The sequence below is a fragment of the Molossus molossus genome, unplaced genomic scaffold, assembly GCF_014108415.1.
Source record: "Molossus molossus isolate mMolMol1 unplaced genomic scaffold, mMolMol1.p scaffold_m16_p_4, whole genome shotgun sequence".
Classification (NCBI taxonomy): domain Eukaryota; kingdom Metazoa; phylum Chordata; class Mammalia; order Chiroptera; family Molossidae; genus Molossus; species Molossus molossus.
Window position 1 is genome coordinate 124,846,018 of NW_023425377.1, and position 21,885 is coordinate 124,867,902.

Here is a 21,885-nt window from a genome sequence, read left to right on the forward strand (position 1 = left end):
ATGAACGCTACCAGATATCTCAGGATGCGCGGCAATCACCAAACCTCACCGTGCCTCTAGCTGACCCGTCCGGGAAGGGATCGGGTAGCGCGACCTTCTCTGAGTCAGTGTCCAGGGACCACAGGGCCCCTGACTGAATGTTCCTTCTCGTTCCCATTCTTATCTGTCCTGTTCTTGCCTTTTTAGCTGCCCTCCCTTCACCTGCTTGCCCTCCTGTCCCACACTCATGTCCATCTGTCAGGCTGTAGCCAGACGGGGACGGTGCAGCGCTCACGACTCTGACCCAGGCGTCCTCGCTCGGGGAGGGCGGGGGGGGGGGGGGTGACGGCCCTTTGGGAGACGAGCAGCTAACCCGATTTGCCCTGCTCCGTGCTGTGCTCTGTATTCTTTCCACAGAGACGTGGAGCTCAAAGTACTCGCTGAAATAGAAAAAGTGGACTATGTGCTCCCTGGCGAAAAAGAGGTGATTTTCCTCTTTTCAGACGCCTGGCCCTGCTTCAGCTTCTCGGTGGCCCGTAAGACGTAGCCTCTCCCCCTCAGGCTGCCATCACTTGGGTGCCTCAGAGAAGGCTCCCTCCCAGCCCCTTGCAGTTTCCAAAATTTCTTGAAGAATATGTTTCTTGAGGAGGCCCGGTGCTAGAAACACCTGAAGGTCATTACCCCAAGAGGTTGAACATGCTCTCAGATAGAGATTGAGATAAATTAATGGAGGACAGCGTGGTGACAGGTTATTAAAAAAATATTTGGGGTGTGCAAATGCTGTGTCCGTAGCTATTCTGAGCAACAGAACTCTGGGCAGGGTGGACCGAGTCTAGGCCTCCAGACGTCAGCAGCAGGCAAGCTAGTCATTTATTAAGATGTGACAACGCGAAGTCCCATTTCCTAATTCTGCGTCAGTGATGCATTTTCAAAAAAAAAAAAAAGCCTTTTGTCCTCCCCGTGCCCCAGTTTTCTCCCTCTAAGTAGAAAAGCAGTAATACCACAGGAGGGTTGTAAGGAAGAGAAAAGTGAGTTAATCCTAAAGCAAGCTGGCACGTTAGAGCAGGAAGATGTTCTAGGAGCCATCTGGCTGGACAGACCTCTTATTTTACAGACGAAGAAACAGGCTGTAGCCAAGGATCCGGCCGCTGGGCCTGGGTTCGGGAGCTTGGGTCCCAGTCCTCAGCATTCTACCCCACATGCTGTACCCGGTAATGTCGAAGTCCTTCCATAGTACTTGTTGCATACTAAGCACACTCTAGCTATTAAATCCTCACAGCAGCAGTGGTAGGTAGACTTATTCTCATCAGAGAGGCTGAGTAACTTCCACAAGGTCACACAGCTCGTAAGTGGCAGAAGCAGTGTTTGAACCCAGGAAGTCTGGCTTCAGATTGACGCTTGAACCACGACACTCTGTGATTGGGGAAATGATTGGACAGGTGGCCCCAGCCGGCTTAGAGTTGAATTTCCATTTTCCTCTAAAGGTAAAAAAAGATTATGAAGAAGATGAATGGAATTAGAGTAATGAGGAAACCATCCACCGTGATGTAAGTGTGCTGGAAGCTGGGGACAGGGCGTCACAAGGACCATTGCTCTCTCCCTGACTTGTGCAGGTCCTCAGGTGTTTTGTTTTGTTTTTATTCTCACCCAAGGACGAGTTTTTATTGATTTTAGAGAGGAAGGGGTGGAGGGAGAGAGAGAAACTTCTATGTGAGAGAGAAACATCAATCAGTTGCTGCCCATACGCACCCTGACCGGGGATAGTGCCGGAGACCTAGGTAAGTACTCTGACGGGGAATCGAACCCACAACCTTTTGGAGTATGGGAGGACACTCAACCAACTGAGCCCCCTGGCGGACCTCGGGGTTTTGAGTTTCTGCCCTGTGAGGTGGGCAGCAGGTCCATCTGCTAGCTTTGTGGCGGGCCCTGGTGGCGGGTGAGTGGCGTGATAAAAACAATTAAGCAAAACTAAATGGAGGGACACGATCAGCCTTGGCTCGTTTGGCTCCGCAGTTAGAGCATCAACCCACTGACCAAAGGCTCTCGGGTTCCACTCCTGGTCAAGGGCATGTACCTGGGTTGCGGGTTCGATCCTTGTGCAGGAGGCAACCAATTGATGTGTCTCCCACACACTGATGTGTCTCTCTCTCTCTCTCTCCTTCTGCTCTGTCTAAAAACATCAAGGGGAAAAGCATCATTGGGTCTGAGGATTAACAAAAAGAGAGAGCGAGAGAGAGAAATTATCAGAAAATGCAGAGCAGATAAATGATCTGAGCTGTGAAGTAACATGGGCAGGGCGTCCTGGGGGAACTAACCATCGCCTGGTGGTCAGTGCAGACCGGCCGCAGACCGTTCCTTTTGCACTTGGGGAAGGGCTGTCCGAACTCCATTTCCCCTGGATGGAGGGGGCTCTGGATGGAGGAAATGCTGTCGCATGATCACAATGGACGAAATGCCCAGTATCTCCAGCCCTGATTTCTGCACCGGCTGACAGACTTCTCCCAGCAGGAGATGTTTACATTGTTAAGAGCACAGTGTTGTCCTTGCAACTTGTATGATTGATCTTTCAGTGGATGTGAAAAACACACACACAGCTTTCTTTAAGACTAGGCAATTTACAGATTATGACATTTATACTTATAAAAGCATATATTGTTAAAACGAATCATTATTTAGGAATTACTGCAGATGTACTTCCCATGTTTTCTTCAAGCATAGAAAATAGTCTCTTTTATTTCTGCTCGATGGAGCAATGGCCGCCCTGTACCACATCCTATAGAACCGTCTGAACTGAAGAGTAACGTGAGAAAATGTCATCTAAAAGAATTGTATTAAAAGTTGAGCTTTCTGTGGAAGCAGACATGGATTTAATACTTCTTCTGGATGCTATAATAAAATATTTCATTAATCTTTCAGGCATGGAAGGCAGACACTCTGCATAGAAACCAGAGACCGAACATTTTTATTAATTTTATCAGTTGCCTGGTCCCAACTTGAATGGAAACCAGAGATTGGAGTTTTTATTCATTTTATCTGTTCCCTTATGAGGGGAAAAGGATTAACTGTAACTGCCCTTTATCTGAAACTGATGTCTGAAATGGAAACTATTCCAGTCTGTGTGGCCTCTAAACATTCTCTCCTCTTATTGTTTATTTTAGTTGGAGATGGGATTTTGGTGCATCACATCATGTAAATCAGTTATTTAAGGGGAAAATTGCAATTCTTCATGCCACCTTTAAAAAATCCTCACCCAAGGATATTTTTCCATTGATTTTTCTTAGAGTGGGGAGAGAGGGAGGGAGGGAGAGAGAGAGAGAAATATTGATGTGAGAGAGACACATTGATTGGTCACCTGCGGTATCCCACATGACCCTGACCGGGACCTGGGATCAAACCTGTGACTCTTTGATCTGAGGGCTGATGCTCAAACCACTGAGCAAAACTGGCGAGGGCTTCATGCCTTTTTTAAAAGTACGATTGTTGGAAGCCCAGAATTTGGAAATTCTCATGTGCAAAGTAGTAGTTAGTTATTCGATACACGCAGTGTCTGTGGACATGCCGAAATGAGGAATTACGTTTTCCTCAAGCGTACCAAATTATTCTCATCCGGCTAACTTTCCTAATGGGCTATAATTTTAGTGAAAGCCACAGACGTGGGACTGGGATTTCCGAAAACAAAACACGTTCCTAAGATGGTCGTTGACGCCTTGACGGGAACCAAAGGGGAGACAGAGCTCCATTCGGAAGGTGACAGGGCAGGCTGCCCCCTGACTTCCTTATCCCAGTCCGTGCACCACGTACATGCGACAAGGAAATGAAAGATTCGCAGGTGTACTTTTAGCAAGGTGTTCGCTCCCGTGGCCTGGACGTTTCTCTCTCAGGTATTACTGCTCTGCAACCCTTGGGAAGTCGATGACGCATAGCCAGCCGCTGTAAACCAGTCATTCCCAAACTTACATGTGTGTCAGAAACACATCAGGACGCCAGGGATGGGGGCTGAGAACTGATGTTCTAACTCACGGCCGGGGGCTGTCATGCTGCTGGCCCGAGGATGGCACTTGGAGAAGCAGTGTCTCCGTCAAGGCAAGAGACAGCGAACTGCACACGTTCTGTTCACATGCGGTCAGTCTCCTGTATCCAATCGCCACTTTAGAAAAGTCACAATGAACAAAATTATTGTACAACTGTCATTTAAAAATAAAAAAATTTTTTATTTTTTTTTATTTTTTATCCTCACCCGAGGACACTTTTCCATTTTTTGTTCAGACAGAGCGGGAGGGAGAGAGAGGAAGAGAGAGAGAGAGAAACATCGATGTGAAGGGACACATCGAGTGGCTGCCACCCGCACGACCAACCAGGGCCGGGGACAAACTGCAACCGAGGTACGCGCCCTCAGCGGGAACCGAACCCGGGTCTCTCTGTACCGCAGGCCGACGCTCTAACCGCTGAGCCAAACCGGCCAGGGCTAAAAATAAAAATTTTTAAAAAGAAATAAATAAAACAATAATTGATAAAAAAAAAATTTTCCATTACATAGATAGTTTTGACTTTAAGAAAACAATTCTTTGTCTGCACAGGGGAGATACATCTTTCACACTGGTCTTCCACATTAGCATTTCGACACCATCTCTCATACCAACCAGTGACTTGTGTGCACAGTATCCTCAGAGCCGCCCCAGATGGCGGGCCGGTTGCAGGAGGTCCTGGGGAAGGAGGTGGCTGGGGGCAAATCCAGCCATCTCGAACTCAGCCAGCCTGGCATCCACATAGCAGTTGCAGCTTTACCGAGAGGAAGGGATGCCTTTTTCTCACGCACAGAAAACCCTAGACGCTGTCCATGGAATCACAGCAAACCCTCTGTACTGAACCGCGTGCCTCTCCTTCTCAGAACGACTACCGGAAGCTGTCCATGCAGTGCAAAGACTTCGTGGTGGGTGTGCTGGATCTCTGCAGGGACTCGGAGGAGGTGGAAGCCATTCTGAACGGAGATCTGGAGTCGGCGGAGCCCGCGGAGCTGCACAGGCACAAGGCTTCATTGAGTCGCGTCAAACTTGCTATTAAGTATGAAGTCAAAAAGGTGAGTGGCCCACTGCCATCCAGCACATGTTGTAATAAACACAGAATAGCCGCTGGCCCTAATTCCAGGACATTTTTTTCAATAAAAAGAATAGATGTTATTGGTAAAAAAAAAAAAAAAAAAGAAAAGATTTTTTTCCTTCATGAAAGAGATTGAGTGAAGTACATGATAAAGTTGTGAGTCAAATATGGAGCTTCTGATCCTTTTCTACTTTTTATGGATTGTGAGACCTTGGATAAGTCATGAGACTTCTTTAAATGTCAGTTTACTCTATAAAAGGAGGGTTTTGGTGGGATCTCAATGGATTAAGATAAGCCAAAGAATTCTGCAAACTGCTTGTGACGATGCGATTAATAATAAAATCTGTTACTTGTACCCATTTTTGGAAGGCACTGTTACACATTCTCACACTGATCCCTGCACCAAACCTATGTTGTTATCCATTGTGCCTATAAAATAGAGAAGACAGATGATGAGATTTCTATTCTACAAAGAAAGTAAGGTACACCAAGCTTAAACAACATGTCTAAGGTCACATGGCTACAGAGTTGGTCATGCAGTTGCCAAAAATAAAATTTATGTTTTTTTTTAACTCTGGTTACTACAGATAAACTGGTATGTGTATCTGTCTGCTACTTGTACGGGGCTTTTAAATAATTCATGAAAATTGTAGTTACGATGTTTCACTGGAACAAAAATCTCAGCTACCCAGAATCTAGCAGTTTACATGTGTTGGATAAATGAATACTGTGTTTTGTTATTTTCGAGAGAAGTAAGGAAGCTGTTATCAGGAACAGAGCTGATTTCATGACCTGGTCGATCTGTGTGTAGCTGACTCTCCTCTCCTCCTGCAGTGGGGCATGGAGCTTAAGAGGGCAGGCTCCGGAGCCAGCATGCAAGGCTTCAAGTCCCCGTGTGACTGCGGACAAGTCACCGAGCCAGTCTGAGCCGCGGTCTGCTTGTTAGTCAAGTGTGGACAGCAGTAGTAACCGCCTGCTCCGTTGTTTCCAGGGTTACAGGAGCTGATTCATGTGAAGTAATGAGCACAGGTATAGGACACATGATTGTTCAATAGTATTAGCTGATAGCATTTCTGCACTGTGACAATTCATTCTCGGTAGGGCGGCTCTTAAGCAAGCTGTGGTCTTCGTCATCAAAGAGGGATCCCACGTTCACCATGCTGGTTCCAACTGTCCATTTAGGCAGAAAGGATTTAGTAAGGAATATTGGGAGGGGCAGGAGTCACGAGAGGTGGAGGCACAAGCTTCTCTAAGCTGCGCTTCCCGAGCCGACCTGGTAAGGGAGTTTCTGAGGCCCCAACACAACTATCCTGCCTCTGCTGCTGGTGGCCGGCCCTGCACCTCCAAGAGGACGCCTGGGTCCCACCTGGTAGGTGCGGCCCCTCCCCCATCAAGGCCTGCACGCAGGTGTCTTACCAGTGGAGCCTAGGCCAGTGCCGTGGGTACCCGAGCAGTGCGTGAGGACGGGGTCTATCTCTCTACACACACACACACACACTTTTCTACCACGATGAGAATTTCCACATGCAGTGTTCACAAGACTAGCCGACCATCAGTGACAGATCTCCCCTTTGCCTGATAGGACAGTGGAACGTGAAGCGAGGTCGCTTTCCCAAGGCATTGTCAGTTACCAGACAATGACATTGGCCCGGCTGACCTCCTAGCAGAGCATTCCTGCCTGGTGGAGATGTTGCCATGCTGGAGGAGACAAAGATAATTGTCAATAAGGCTGATACGAAAGCACTTGCAGAAATCTGTCTGGACATTTATTCACAGGTCTTGCAATATGCATCTCTTCTCTGGAGCATCTGAGAGGGGAGAATTGATTTCAGCTGTCATCGGTTCTTGGTCACAGCTTGGAGAGTGTCATATTAGCAGAGACAGCTTGTCTACCGACGTGGGCCTGTGAGCCAGGCTGCCTCCCAGAGGGCAGGTTTCCTGCATGTCCATTGTATCTATTTATTTATTTTTAAATATGTTTTTATTGATTTTTTGGGGGGAGAGAGAGAGAGAGAGAAACATCGATGTGAGAGGAAACATCCATCGGCTGCCTCCTGCACGCCCCCTACTGGGGATTGAGCCTGCAACCCAGGCATGGGCCCTGACCAGAATCGAACCAGGACCTCTCAGTCCACGGGACGATGCTCAGTCCACTGAGCCACACCAGCTGGGCCTGCATGTTCATTCTATTTTATTTTTAATTTTTTTTGTGGTACATGCCCCTAGCGGGGACCGAACCCAGGACTCTCTGGTCCGCCCGCCGATGCTCAACCGCTGAGCCAAACCAGCCAGGGCTGCATGTTCATTTTAAATACACTGATACGTAGGTTACATTGTGGGAGGTGTCACTAATAATACACTTGCTGTCAATCAACCAGAGGAAAACAAACGATGAGGAAACCACAAGAAAGAAGGGGGGACTAAAAGGAGATTTGAGGCTTTGCCGGTTTCTGGTCTGTCTGCTGTGTGCGGCGCACTGAGCATTGAGGCCTCTGATCTGGAATGTTCGCCTGGAAAGTGCACACAAGACTATTCTGGAAGGCCCAAGAAAGCCCCGAGTTCTCTTTCTCTTCTCTCCCTTGAAGGTGTCCTTTTGTTCACTGGGCGCTCACCCGTCTCCACTCCAGCAAATACCCCACCTACTCCTATGGACTTGTCCCCACCAGCTTGTTTCTAGCCCCCCCGAGAAGAATCTCGCCTAGGGCTACAAGGATGCATGCCCCCAACCCCGCCGTGGCCTGAGGCAGCCTGCGGCTATCTGAAAGGCACAGAGATTTCGAAATAACTTTACTATATAATTATATAGAATTATAGAATTCCTCCCGAGAACAAAATAAGCTCATATTTACTCAAACCAGCCCATAATCCACCCAGGAAACCAGTTTCATGTAACGGTAAGCTGCCGGGTCCCGTCAGAGACTCAGGACGTGGTCCTGCCGTCTGCGCAAACCTCCCCCTCTCTGGGCTCTGAGCCCCTCGAGCTCGGTCTCCCCGAAGAATCACACCGCGAGTTCAGCGCCTCACTGGCAGCTAATCAAGAAAATGAAAATGAGAAAGATCCGCATAGGAGGGATCTGACCGTGAATTTGATGATGATGTGGGAAAGAACTTTCCAATATAAAAGCAGCAGAAGAAATAAAGCAAAGATGGCAATTGTTTGACCACAGACAACTGAGCAAGCATCTGTCCTGGGGAGAGATCACCAACAAAGTGAGGTGCAAACCGGGGAAAACGTCTCCTCAGTTACAACTTACAAGGGATTGCTGTCCCTCAGATCAACGGAGCCAAAACACATTTGTAGGGAAAAATCTCCAGAGCTCAAGAGAAAAATAAGCTAGGAGCTTGAATAGGTAATTCCCAGGAGAGAAATTCAAATGGCTAACAAGCATACTTAAAATGTTCAGGCGCGCTAGTCATAAAAGAAATGCATATGAACATACAAATACATTTTGCCTCTCTTAAATTATTAAAGAATGAAAGCTCACAATTCTCAAGGCTGTCGATGAAGCAGGCAATCAAATGCTACTGGTGGGAAACAATTATGTGTTTTCCATCAGGAATTTTGAAGACTGTTCCTCATTTCTGAGGGGTCGCCAAGGGAAATAATACAACGGGAAAGATGGTAAATACTATTACTGTTCATAGAGTTACCTGCATTCTTCTACTAGAAGAGAATGGAAGAGGAAATTTGATTTTTTGGGAAAATATAAGAAAATTAACTTTTAAGCAAAAATATGAATTATTTTTTAAATTAGAATAATAGGTGACTTGTCCCCAAAAGCCCCGAGTTCTAATTCTGAGTGCCCCTCTATCTTCTCTGTGACTTGAGGTGGACTACCGACCCCCTGCACCCAGAAATACCCAGAGTTCTGCCTGTTCTAGTAGCGGCGTCTAAGACAGCCCCTGGCACAGGGCACTAGAGCATCATAAAGTGCGGCTCTTCAGAAAGAGGAACACTTCCTGAGTTACTCCACCTGCTCTCCCGTTCCCTCCACGGTGGGATTAAGTTTAACTGGGGAACAGTCATCTAGAAAAGAGTCATGCAGCAATAAAAACACACGCACGGGTCCCCAGCAGGTGTAGAGAAAGCCCAGGAGCCGAGGCACGCAGCCGGAGTGGGGAATATTTGCGCCGCAGGGACTCGCACACGAGTGTGGGCACAGCCCTGACCCCGCACCGCGCCGCCTCTGCCCGGGGTGTGCCCAGGCGCCAGGGGGTGAGCGCTTTTACACCTGGTGGGTTCGAAATCCGGAAAACTCGCACCACCTTAAGTTTTCCGTTTAGTATATGTACCAATTCAAGAACTTTATTTGTTTTTCTCATCCTCACCCGAGGATATTTTTCTATTTATCTTCAGATATTGTAGGAGGGAGGGAGGGAGCGAGAAGGAGAGAGAGGGGGAGAGAGAGAAACAGGAGAGGGAAGCATGGACTGGTTGCTTCCTGCATGACTCCGACCAGGGGGGACGAACCTCAACCCAGGTACAAGCCCTTGACCACAATCGAACCCGCGACTCATGATCCGCGGGCCAACACTCTCACCACTGAGCCAGCGAGCCAGGGCCAATTCAAGAACTTTAAAAAGAAACTGGAGTGCCCTGGTCGGTTTGGCTCAGCGGTTGGAGCGTCAGCCTGCGGTACAGAGAGACCCGGGTTCGGTTCCCGCTAAGGGCATGTACCTCGGTTGCAGTTTGTCCCCGGCCCTGGTTGGTCGTGCGGGTGGCAGCCACTTGATGTGTCCCTTTCACATCAATGTTTCTCTCTCTCTCCCTCCCGCTCTATCTGAACAAAAAAAAAAAAATGGAAAAATGTCCTCGGGTGAGGATAAAAAAAAAAAAGAAAGAAACTGGAATGACCTAAGTTCTATCCATGAGAACATTTTCTTCTAAGTTGTATGCACTGGGGCTCCAACAAGGAAACTGAAAACTAAACAGCCTTCCTGCCACGCCTCTGCACCACAGTGGACCCACGAAGGCCCCTCGTACAAAGGCTGGTGTCACGGACAGACACGTAACGTGAATTTTTTTCAGGTTGGAAATTCTCTCCTTGTTTGCCATAGCCTGCCCCGAAGGCGGGTTTGGTTTACAATCTACTGATCATTTGGCAGGAAAACAAGTGTTTTTTTTCCCTCAATGCTACAGCAGTTTTGTTCCACGGAAAGACTGAGATTTTCTGGTGTGTCAGTCATTCTCCCGTGAGGTCAGAAAACCTCGAATACGAGCTTTATTTTTGGAATGATCTCAATTTGCTGATCCAGCGACGTTCAGAAGCCGCGCACTGATTCTGTCCAGCGGGCCAGGACTGGTGTGGCGGCAGCAGGAGGGGTTAGAGGAGGTAAAACAGTCAAGGGATCAAGGTCCCTGCCCTGAAGTCACTGAACAAGACAAACTCATCTCCTAGAGGGATTTGCTTTGTTGCCCTCGTTCCTGCTGTAATGGTTTCATTTCCTTTTTCAAATGTTCCTTGTGTACCCATGTTAGGATTTAAAATCGCTAGAGGAAAAATACCTGCTTGTGTTTTCTTTCCGGGGATTAAGAGAGATCAGCAGATGCTTATGGGGGTGTTTATTATCTCAATTAAGAAGAGGGTAAAATTAGTAGTATAGGAAATATACCCATTAAGCTGAACGGTCAAGTTTGACAAGGGAAGTGCAGAGGCCATGATTTTGCCTAGGATTTAGCATCCATTAAGTGTCCGAGCTGTATGTACAAGTCACAGTGGGTCAAAGATTGATTATCACCTGTGTGCCACATGGAAAGGATCAATTTCCATTAAGTCTTTGAGGCTGTGGAAGCTTAGATAGCATAATTAACGCTATAAAGCACGTCTTCAACTTTAAAGACCGACTCGAACCCAGCCAGTGTGGCTCAGTGGATTGAGTACTGTCCCATGGACTGAGAGGTCCTGGTTTCATTCCTGGTCGGCGGGCTTGATCCCCAGTAGGGGGCGTGTAGGAGGCAGCTGATCAATGTATCTGTCTCACATCGATGTTTCTTTTTTTTTTTTTTTTTTTGCATTTTTTGTTCAGACAGAGCGGGAGGGAGAGAGAGGAAGAGAGAGAGAGAGAGAAACATCGATGTGAAGGAACACATCGAGTGGTTGCCACCCGCACGACCAACCAGGGCCGGGGACAAACTGCAACCGAGGTACGTGCCCTTAGCGGGAACCGAACCCGGGTCTCTCCGGACCGCAGGCCGACGCTCTAACCGCTGAGCCAAACCGGCCAGGGCACACACATCGATGTTTCTATCTCTCTCTAAAAAAATCAATAAAAACATAAAAAGATAAATAAATAAAGACTAGTCGAGGAGGAGGAATGAGAAGAGGGAGCCATACTACAATATGAATATTTCTGTCCTCGAGAGTTTAAAACCTATGAAAGAAATATGGACACGTCCACCTGCCTGTTCACTCCGTGGGCATGCCTTTTCCGTGAATCCATCCGGGTTCCCACAAATGCAGACCCTCTAAACACGAAGGCATTTGAGTCAACATTCAAATTAAGACTGTGTTAAAGGCTGAATACTCATTTTGGCAAGCATATGAGTCCAGGTCTTCATTCGAATGGCTTTTCTCACACTTACTGATAGCTTACTGTGTGCCTGAGACCAGGGACCACTCATCCCTTAAAGCAATGCATTTTCATCTTGTACCAAGCCCTAAGCTCGTGGGAGGGGCTTATGATATCTTGAAGAATGAGTGAATGAATGCGACAGAGACTGTAGAGAGGATTAGTATTTCTCACCTAGAAGGAGGGTTGAAGCAGGAAGGAAATGATCCAACAGACACAGGGCAGAAGTGGAAATTTGGAGTTCTCCAGAATCCTAGGAAATTGTCCCGGAGACCCCTGCAAACCTTCAGCCTTGATTATATCCACACACTGTATCATGAGTTCACAGAGTGACTGCATTGACCTTGAAATCCTGCTTTCAGAAATCAGACCGTTGGACAAGTGACAAACTCTTGAGCTGGGAAAGAAGATTTCATGTACTTCGTGGCTGACAATGACCAGTGGCCCTTAGGGCCAGGGATTTGAACAACTGAGTTGAACGGAATTTACGAGACTAAATACTCTTTTTCACATCGAGCTCATCAAGCAAGAAACGATGGCATCTTCTCTTTCGTATTTTTAACTCTCCCGAACCCTCCTGGTTTGTATTACGGAAACAAATTCAGTCGAGTATTTCAGTCTAATATTCGCGGACTCATTCTCGCCACATCTGTCCACGGGCCATCGCCTTCTCCGCCTGCAAAGAGGCACGTGGCTGCCCCCAGAGTGGTCATCATGGACCGACTTCCAGAAGGCGGGCACTCTGGGGGTGGGAGGGGGTCTGGGGGCAATGGTGTCGCCACTGCCTACCCTGCGGGATGAGGTTTTATTTATTTTAATGAAAAGAGCTGATGGGAAACTCTGCACCGGTAAGTGGCAGCCTCTTTATTGCCCTGTAGGTGTGCTCTTCATAAGTAGCCAAAGAGCGCGCAGAATTGCCTCGAGTCCCTACGAATCGACAGGATCAGTAACTAGGACTTGGTTCAGGGTGAGCCCTCTGCCTAGTGGAAACGGCTCTGCTTCCTCTGCCTCTGAGAGTTTGAAAAAGCATCGCATGGGTCCTTCCTAACAGGTTTGCTCTTATTGTTTGTTCTGTTTTTTAGACGGCAGTGATACTTTGCCTTGGCATCCCTAAACATGCTTTAAAAAAAAATAGGTTGGCACTCACAGTTGATTTGCCAATGTCCCCGAATAGTTCCTGAGCTTGGGCAAACGGCACCTGGACATTCAAAGAGGCAGATCCAGCTATAAACGGGCACCTTTTGTAGTGGGGACCTTCCCAGGGGCCTGGTGACAAGACCATTCTGCTCCCTGAGTAAGGACAGGGCCTTAAAGAAGTCCCGGTTCTTCTAAAGAGATGCAGGCAGATGATTTAGCAAAATCAGACGGCAAAATAAAACCTGGTGGCAGGGATGAAGGAAGTATAATTTGCTCATTTTTCCTGATTAGAATTATAGAGATAAAATCACTACAGGAGATCAACGTTTGTGGGTGTTTTTTTTTTTTTTTTCCCTGTGATAGAGGAAGCAATAAAAAGAGGACAGATGACTACAATAGGAAGGAAGTGACATTCGATGCCAGCTCCTGAGAGCTGGGTGCACTGGGCATGACGCCTGCTACTTCATTGATTGTTTGCAAATCGTTTGCAGATTTGCAGTGGTCGTGGTCCGTATGCACCAGCTACATCGTGTTCGTATTTTCACACAGGTAGCGTTTTAGCAGTTGCTCGCGAAAGATAACACATTTCGTGTTCAGCCATGGTCTACGATACACCAAGTAACTTCTTTTCCACTTGAGCCGAATGCAGGTAAACTGGCAGACAGTGAGCTGGGACACGTGTCCACAGAGGAAAGACGGGGTCACCCAATTCCAGAAAAGAGTCTGTGAGTCAGGGGGAGCTTCACATAGGAAGAACTGGGGTCCAGGACATCAGTCTCACCCTCTTGTATCCATTTCCATTCTTCTCTTGGTTCTGAAGCGATTTGGAAAAGTCACTGGGGAGGGGGAAGAGAATATGACCCGAACCTTCCGGCGCCTACATGTTGGGGACATGTGCATCTGTCGTAGGAGGGTAGTCTTGACATTCAGCAGATAAACTGTGGACAATGGCATAGTAACACCCCTCCCTCTCTCTCCCACCAGTTCGTGGCTCACCCCAACTGCCAGCAGCAGCTCCTGACCATCTGGTATGAGAACCTCTCGGGGCTGCGGGAACAGACCACAGCCATCAAGTGTCTGGTGGTGCTGGTGGTGGCCTTGGGTCTCCCGTTCCTCGCCATTGGCTATTGGATCGCACCTTGCAGCCGGGTACAGCTTTCTCACCCCCGTTTCTTCTGGGGTGGGTGGGCATGTCCTTTTGCAGTGCAGAAGGAAAAGGCTTCCTCCTTAAGGCTCTTATCGGTTTCACCCCGAATGTTAATTGAATCAAGAACACGAGTCTGCTTTTGCATGACTGGGTCAACTCGAACAAGGGACGGGGAAGAAGTCGGCGCCGGTGGGATAGGTCGCCTCTGCAGGCGTACAGTGCTTCGGCTTTGAAGATAAAATGCTGCTGGGGTGAAGTAGCGTGTGTTTGATTCTATTAACAGCTGAATGAATAGCAAGCGGATGCGCCAGCCTAGGGAGGGAGGGGAATAGCCCGGTGGCACCAACACAGTCAGCCTGACAGCCGCAGGCCCCGCGCAGACCTGTCCTCCGTCTGTGGCTGAGTGTCTTCTGCAAACTTGGTGTTATCTCAAGTCCAAGAACGTACATGTCAGGTTCCCCAAGCTCTTTGTTCTTCTTCAGAAGAAGAAATGTAGAATTTGGGCTTGGGGGCTTTGGAATTTTTTGATGGTTTTCTTTCTTTAGTTTTGCTTGAATCGTTTTTTTTAGAAATTATCTTTGTTGTTGAAAGTATTGCAGATGTCTTCCCTTTTGTCCCTCGTTGATCCCCTCCACCCTGCTCAGCCTGCCCCCCCCCCCCCAGCCCTTCATCGCACGGTTGTCTATGTCCACAGGTTACATATATGCAAATAAGTTCTCAGGTCATCTCTTCCCGCCCCTCCCCCTTCCCTCTGAGGTTCCTCAGTCTGTTCCAAGCTTCCAGGTCTCTGGATCTATTTTGTTTGTCAGTTTATTTTGGTCATTAGATTCCACATATAAGTGAGACACTTGTCTTTCTCTGACTGGCTCATTTCGCTTGGCATAATAGTTTCCACATCGTCTCAAAGGGTAAGAGATCCTTCTTTTTTATAGTTACATAGTATTCCATTATGAAAATGAAAAAATGCTCAACGTCACTGATCATCAGAGAGATGCAAATTAAAGCAACTAGGAGGTATCACCTCACACCTGTCAGAATGGCCGCCATCAATAAATCCTCAAACAACAAGTGTTGGTGAGGGTGTGGAGAAAAGGGGACTCTAGTACACTGCTGGTGGGAATGCAGACTGGTGCAGCCACTATGGAAAACAATATGGTGTTTCCTCAAAAAATTAAAAATGGAACTGACATTTGACCCAGTGATCCCACTTCTAGGAATATACCCTAAGAAGCCTGACACATCAGTCAGAAAGAATATATGCACCCCCCATGTTCATAGCAGCACTATTTACAATAGCTAAGATCTGGAAACAGCCCAAGTGCCCATTAGTAGACGAGTGGATAAAAAGCTGTGGTCCATTCACACAGTGGAACACAAATTGGTTGTGAACCAATTTGTTCACAACCTTTCTCCCTCTCTCCTCTTGTTGTGTAGAGTCCGTGTGCCCGTGCCCGAGAGGACCCGGATCGAGCCGGGGAAAGGGGTCTGGGCTTGCTTACAGGATCGGCTTTAGGTCCGCAGAGGGCGCTGCAGGGAGGAGGCGCTGTGCCGAGAGATGTTACTCCTGTTCCCAGATTCCAAAGTCGGCTTTTGTTCCAATCAGAGGCAGTTGCAGGCAAAACGAGTCAAGGCCACTTGTGGACGACCCTGGGGACCCGTCATCTCTCTGGCTCAGCAGCCTCCCGGGCAGAGCCCTGCTCTGTGGACACCATATATGTGCGAGAATTTCATGGAAAAGTATCTTATGGTTCCTCAAATGCATGAGCACGTAAGACCAAAAGCCATAAATCATGCGGACAGCATGCCTTCGACCAGAAACCCTGTCCCACCCAGTGATTCCCTTTCTGGGGGAAGGAACTGGAGTCCAGGTTTGGGAGTGTTGGTGTCTCAGGGCAGCTTAGTCACGGGAACATTGCATCAGGCCAGTGGGCAGGGTCGGTTCACACCTGCTCTCTCCCCTCGGGAAGCACAGCTCCTGGCGTGGGAGCCCCGCCCAGCAGAGCAGGGGCGGGAGGGAGCAGAGTCGCTTCCACCCACGTTGACCCCGCCACGTGCCGTCTACCCGATGGTGAAAACACAACCTCGCAAGAATTCTCTCCACACATCCGTTGCTGGCCTAGGCATGCTGCTTTCTTTCCGTGTTGTTTGAAGTTTTTAAAGACCAACCTTTCAGAGACCGACCTTGGCACAGTGATATGTAAAAGTATTGTTTATTTTCCTGTAGAAAATGTCACATTCGTCTGTGTGAATTCATGCTCAACCCCAGAAGTGCTTGACTGTCCTTGCTGTTTGCTGACATCAAGCAAAGGTTGTGGACATACACAAACATGTGTTTGGCCCTGGCCGGTTTTCTCAATGGTTAGAGCGTCAGCCCACAGACCAAAGGGTCATGGGTTCAATTCCCAGTCAAGGACACGTGCCTGGGTTGCAGGTTTGATCCTTGACCCCGACCAGGGCTATGCAGGAGGCAACCAATCAATGTATCTCTCTCGTGTTGTTGTTTCTGTCTCTCTGTACCTCCTTCTCTTCTCCTCTACCTAAAAATTTTTAAATTAATGAAAAAATATCCTCAGGTGAGGATTAATAAGAAACAAAAAAAAAGTGTGTTTGAACTTGCAGCTTTTTAAATGTGAACCTTGGTACTGTTTAAGGTCACAGACTGAGTTTAGAAGTAGGGTTTGAGTGTGTAGAATGGGAACTCATTGAATAAATCTACCAAATGTACTTAATTTATGGACCACAGAAGCCCTGGGAATAGGAGGAATTGGTTTTCATCTCCCCTAGAACATGGGGCTTTTAAGGACATCCTATTACATGGGATTTTAAAAGAGTTATCTTAAAATAATTATAAACGGAACTTGAAGGTCCTCTAGTACTATTTATATGATTTCCAAACTTCGGGATGACTTGCAATTAAATTAGCCCACTCAGAGTTTTCAGTCATTGTGTATCTCCCTCTGCTAATCGGGATGTAAGAGATGAAATGTTTATCCTGATTGTAATATTTTCTGCCCCTTTCCTATCACATAAAGCAGAACTTGATTTTGGAATATGTAAAAGAGAGAACTAAAATTTACCTCTGCAGTAATCTTTTTTTCATCTTCAAAGGGTTTTTTTTAAAGCGCTGACGCCACCTCGTAACATTTCAGTTACAAATACAAATTTATCATAACATCTCAAGTGTACAGTTGTAAAAGATTAGCCACTACAAACTTGGAATTTCTTTTCCTAGACTTTAAAACCTCAACATTGCCTTGTTTTTCAGTGTAAAAATAAGAATAACTAGTCTGTGCCCTGTGATGTCCAGAAATGCATCTGCGAACACAGTATATCCTAAGACAAATGGGCTACTTAGAAGTTTGAATGTGCTTCTTAGATTATTTTCGGAGGAAACATCCCCTAAAAAGGAGTAATTTTCATAACGTGTAGCTTTTCAGAAACAGAAGCAACGCTTTGACAGTGTTCTCGCTCCATCTGTTCTTGTGTTTGTCCTGCATAGTAATTCCCGTAAGTGGGAGCCAGATTCGCAAAAGTCAACGTGTTCTGTTTTGTTTGCTTGGTTCTGGTCTCGCCGCAGCTGGGGAAGGTTCTGCGAAGCCCCTTCATGAAGTTCGTGGCACACGCCGCTTCTTTCATCATCTTCCTGGGCCTGCTCGTGTTCAACGCCTCGGACAGGTTCGAAGGCGTCAGCACGCCGCCCAACGTGACTGTCATCGACTATCCCAGACAGATCTTCAGGGTCAAGACCACCCAGTTCACGTGGACCGAGATGCTAATTATGGTTTGGGTTCTGGGTAAGCCCTGGATTTTAAGTACTCTGATTTCTATCAAAAACAATGTCTATATAATCACCATCATCATTTCTCTTTCTCTCTCTTTAATCCTCACCCAAGGATATTTTTTCCATTTATCTTCAGAATGGGAGGGAGGGGGGGAGAGAGAGAGAGAGAGAAACATTGATGTGAGAGAGGCATGTCGATTGGTTGCCTCCCGCTTGACCCCAACCAGCGCTGGGGACCGAACCAAAACCGAGGTATATCCCCTTGACCGGAATCGAACCTGCCACTCCGGTCTGAGGGCTGATGCTCAGTTGCTGAGCCAAACCAGCCAGGGTTATTTTCTCTCTTTGTTTCAATTGAATCTATTGGGGTGACATTGGTTAATAAAATTCTGCAAGTTTCAGGTGTACAGTTCTATGAGACATCATCTGTGTATTGTGCTGTGTGTTCACTACCCCAATGTCGTCTTCTGTTTAAAATGTTATTTTACATCGTGGGCTGGCAATATCACCCCCGTTAGACTGGCAGAATAGCAGAATAATCAAATAATTTGTCAGCTTGATAATGCTACAAGGTATCCTAACACCACATTATAAATGTTTATGAGTAACGTGTGCCTAATATTAATAGACTGTGTTTCAGAAATCTAACTTCCATATTGAATAAAATGTGGGGTTTGTAAAGTGACTCACTGTGATGATCGGATTCACTGACATTCTGGGACGTGGCCCCAGGGGCTGCTAACTGAGGACTGAGAACCTGATCCCGTTTAGTCTCAGAGGTCTCGGGAGCGTGTCCAGTTGCAGAAAAGGTGCTGCTTCAGCTCCCAGGGCCGGTTTGAGCAGCTGTGTTACAGCGAGCATTTCAGGCAGAGCGAGAAGCAGCCAGGGGAGGGAGCCCTTACCTACTGCTCGCTGAGCCAGCGTCCTTTACATACGTTCTCTCGGTTCACCCGGCGAGTCTCTGGGTGTCTTCTTAGTCCCTGATCTAATAGGCTGGCTCCTCCTCTCGTTCACTCCGTGGCCTCGGCCTGGGTCGAGTAATTCTTTTAAACATGTTGTTATGTGCCATTGCATCCCTTTTAAAACTCCCACAGCCTGGCCAGTGGGGGTCAGCGGTTAGAGCGCTGGCCGCAGACCAAAGAGTCGCGGGTTCGATTCCGGGTCAAGGGCATGTACCTCAGTTGCAGGATCAATCCCCGTCGCCAGTCAGGGTCATGCGAGAGGGGAGGCAACCAATCCATGTGTCTCTCTCACATTGATGTTTCTCTCTTTCTCCCTCCTTCTCTCCCTCCCACTCTATCTAAAAAAAAAAAAAAAAATCAATATCCTCAGGTGAGGATTAAAAAGATAATAAAATAAAATATCGCACACTATCTTCCCCTTGCACGGTGTAGACAAGGAGGATTTTCTCCTCCCAGATGGCCTTTCTGCCTTCGGTTTCTTCGTAGCCTCTGGGCTTCCCTGCTGAGGGGATTTTCCTTGCTCAGAGCTGCACCCCCACCCCGCAGGACGCTGACATGGGAGGGGTCGGGAGGTGACAGAAGAGTGACGGATGATGGGGACACTTCTTGTTAGACCCAAATAGTACAGTGCTCATTTGGGTCTGTTTCTCTAATGATCACTGGGGTTTGATAATAAACCAATGCTATTTTAATTTTTTTAAATTGATTTTTAGAGAGAGAAGAAGGGAGAGGAGGGAGAGAAACATGGACGAGAGAGAACATCGATGGGCCGCCTCCTGCGTGCCCCCCCACTGGGGATCAGCCCACAACCTGGAACCTGGGCATGTGCCCTGACCGGGAATAGAACCAGCGACTTCTTGGTGTATGGGTTGACGCTCAACCAGTGAGCCACACTGGCTGGGCTACCAATGTAGTTTTATAAAGATGAATCCTTCCTGTCCTCCAAAAGGAGGAGACTTGTGCAGCCTTCCGGACAGGTTCCCTCCTTCCTGCCCTCGCCCTCTCTGTCTGAGTGGCAGCCTCTCTGGGCCGCGCGTGGAGGTGTGTTGCTTTGAATTCTAAGCTGGTGGAGTGAGTCGTCCCTGTAGTGGACGCTCCTCCTTCCATCAGCTCTGCCCAGTGGGCTGCACAGTCTGTGCTTTGTGGTCCCCGGCGTGGTGCTTTGCCCAGGAGGCTTTGTGTAGACGGGGCTGACGGTGGGCCAGATAAGAGCTTCTCGGGCCGAGCTGGGCAGCCTGGCGTGACCCTCGTGTGTGCTGTGGCAGGAATGATGTGGTCCGAGTGTAAGGAGCTGTGGCTGGAAGGACCGAGGGAGTACATCATGCAGCTGTGGAACCTGCTGGACTTCGGCATGCTCTCCATCTTCATTGCCGCCTTCACGGCCAGATTCCTGGCTTTCCTCCAGGCAACCAAAGCGCAGCAGTACGTGGACACTAACGTGCAGGAGAGCGACCTCAGCCAAGTCACCCTTCCCCCAGAGATACAGTATTTCACTTACGGTAAGTCGGTGGCTGCAGGGCCCGCGTGTCTCGGAGGCTGTGGGGGCCGTTTCAGAAGGAGACGCCAGTAAGGATGTCCGTGGGGGAGGTGCGTTGAAGGTTGCTGGACGGTGGAGACAGCACGAGCTGTAGAGCTGAGTTCATAGCCAGGCCGGGCCCCTCCCTTGCTGTGTGACTTTGGTCAAGTGCATTTACTCCTCTGGGCCCTCGCGCTCACATCCATGAAGAGAAAGGGCTGTGAGGTGGGAGGAAAGTGTCCTTTAAGCCTCACAGCATAATCGCCGCTCAGGAACCTTAGGACACGATGCTGTCATATTAGGGGGACAGCTGGAGAAGGGGCTCGATATGGCAGCCGGGTCCCTGGGAGCACGGCTTCGAGGAGAGCAGATAAGGAGAGGTGCTGACGGCTCCGCTGGACAGATGCACGGAATTCGGGGAGCAGGAGCCGCAGCCAGAGAACCTGGCGCTGGGAGCCGCAGGGATCTCGGAACCTGTGCCTCTCCGGGGGCGTGGGAGGGCGGGGTGCGGGGCGGGGTGCGGGGCGGGGTGCAGGGCGGGACGTGCTGCCTTCCCTCACCGCACGCACCGCTTAGGTGGCCTTCCCTCCTTCCCGAGGCCAAGCTGGGGGCCGCCAATGAGCGAAGGTCCACATTGTTGCAAAATCTCAAATCTGGAGAAGGCGTGGGACTCACGTCTCACCTTCGTTTGCAGATAAGGACACTGAGCAGGGTTGGCGGGTGTTCCGAGGGGAGCACAGCCGGGCTTGGTGGCTGAAGGCTCACCTTGCGGTGGGGACAAGCAGCGGGTTCATGGTACTGGAAAGGCTGGGCGTCGGCCCCGAAATAGAGGCGCGCTGTTCACACCCCGCGAGACTGAAACACGGGCTCCTGGCGTTGGCGAGCAAAGCTGTTTCTGTGCCAGGGAGACCAGGTCACATGAACAAGTGGTCACCATTTATAATGAAAGAATTCACTTGGGTTGTGTTTTTGTGCAATGTGTACCTTGAGGATCACGGTAACCTCTTTATTTAAATGTATTCTTATGTCGTTAATGACTGTGATCGGAAGGGAAATGGGTGAATTCAGGCTGCATGGCTCTTTACGTGTGTGATTTTGATCCAGTTTTTAGCCTTTCTAAGCCTTGGTGTCTGCATCTCTAAAAAGAGGATAATCGTTACACCCAATCTGTAGGGTTATTGGAAGCTCAGTGGTGGGTGCATAGTAAACATTCAGCAAAGGGTCATTTTTGTTGTTGCTGCAAATGTGTACAAAGTGTGTGTTCTTGTGGGAGTGGCCCGGCTTGTACAAAATTAACCACAGAGCGCTTCGCTGACCTTCCAGGGAAACAGTCTACTGTGACCTTAAGAAGTGACCTTGAAAGGGTGCTGGGGTCCTCATTGAGAATCTATATCTGAAATGTTTGCAGCTCAGCAGCAGCTCAGCAGGTTTGTTTTCCAGGAACACGTTATATTGTTAGATACCGTGTTGACAGCACCATTGATTCGGTGATGTGCTCACTTTGTTTCACATGGCATTTCACTTCATCAACTGCGAGATGAACCAGTTTCCCCACAAAACACAGGAGGTTTGTGCTGGCCAAGTGTGTAGGAGGGCGGACTCACTGGTTAATAAACCTAGAAACCGCGGGGACATCAGCCAGGCCTGTCATTTCATCCTCCTGACAGCCTGTGTTTATGAAGCATTTAACCTTCTT

At 48.3% G+C, this 21,885-nt stretch overlaps 1 protein-coding gene across 3 annotated transcripts in view; it reads left to right on the forward strand.

Moving 5' to 3' along the window:
• Positions 1-21,885, forward strand: part of TRPC3 (transient receptor potential cation channel subfamily C member 3) — a 59,691-nt gene that overhangs the window by 19,092 nt on the left and 18,714 nt on the right. For 2 of the 3 annotated variants that reach the window (XM_036240549.1, XM_036240550.1), the window contains 4 exons: positions 4,868-5,056; positions 13,768-13,932; positions 17,508-17,724; positions 19,939-20,172. In XM_036240549.1, the coding sequence (XP_036096442.1) occupies positions 4,868-5,056; positions 13,768-13,932; positions 17,508-17,724; positions 19,939-20,172 (805 nt within the window). The remainder of the gene's footprint in view (positions 1-4,867; positions 5,057-13,767; positions 13,933-17,507; positions 17,725-19,938; positions 20,173-21,885) is intronic. The other variant, XM_036240551.1, reaches the window with a different exon arrangement.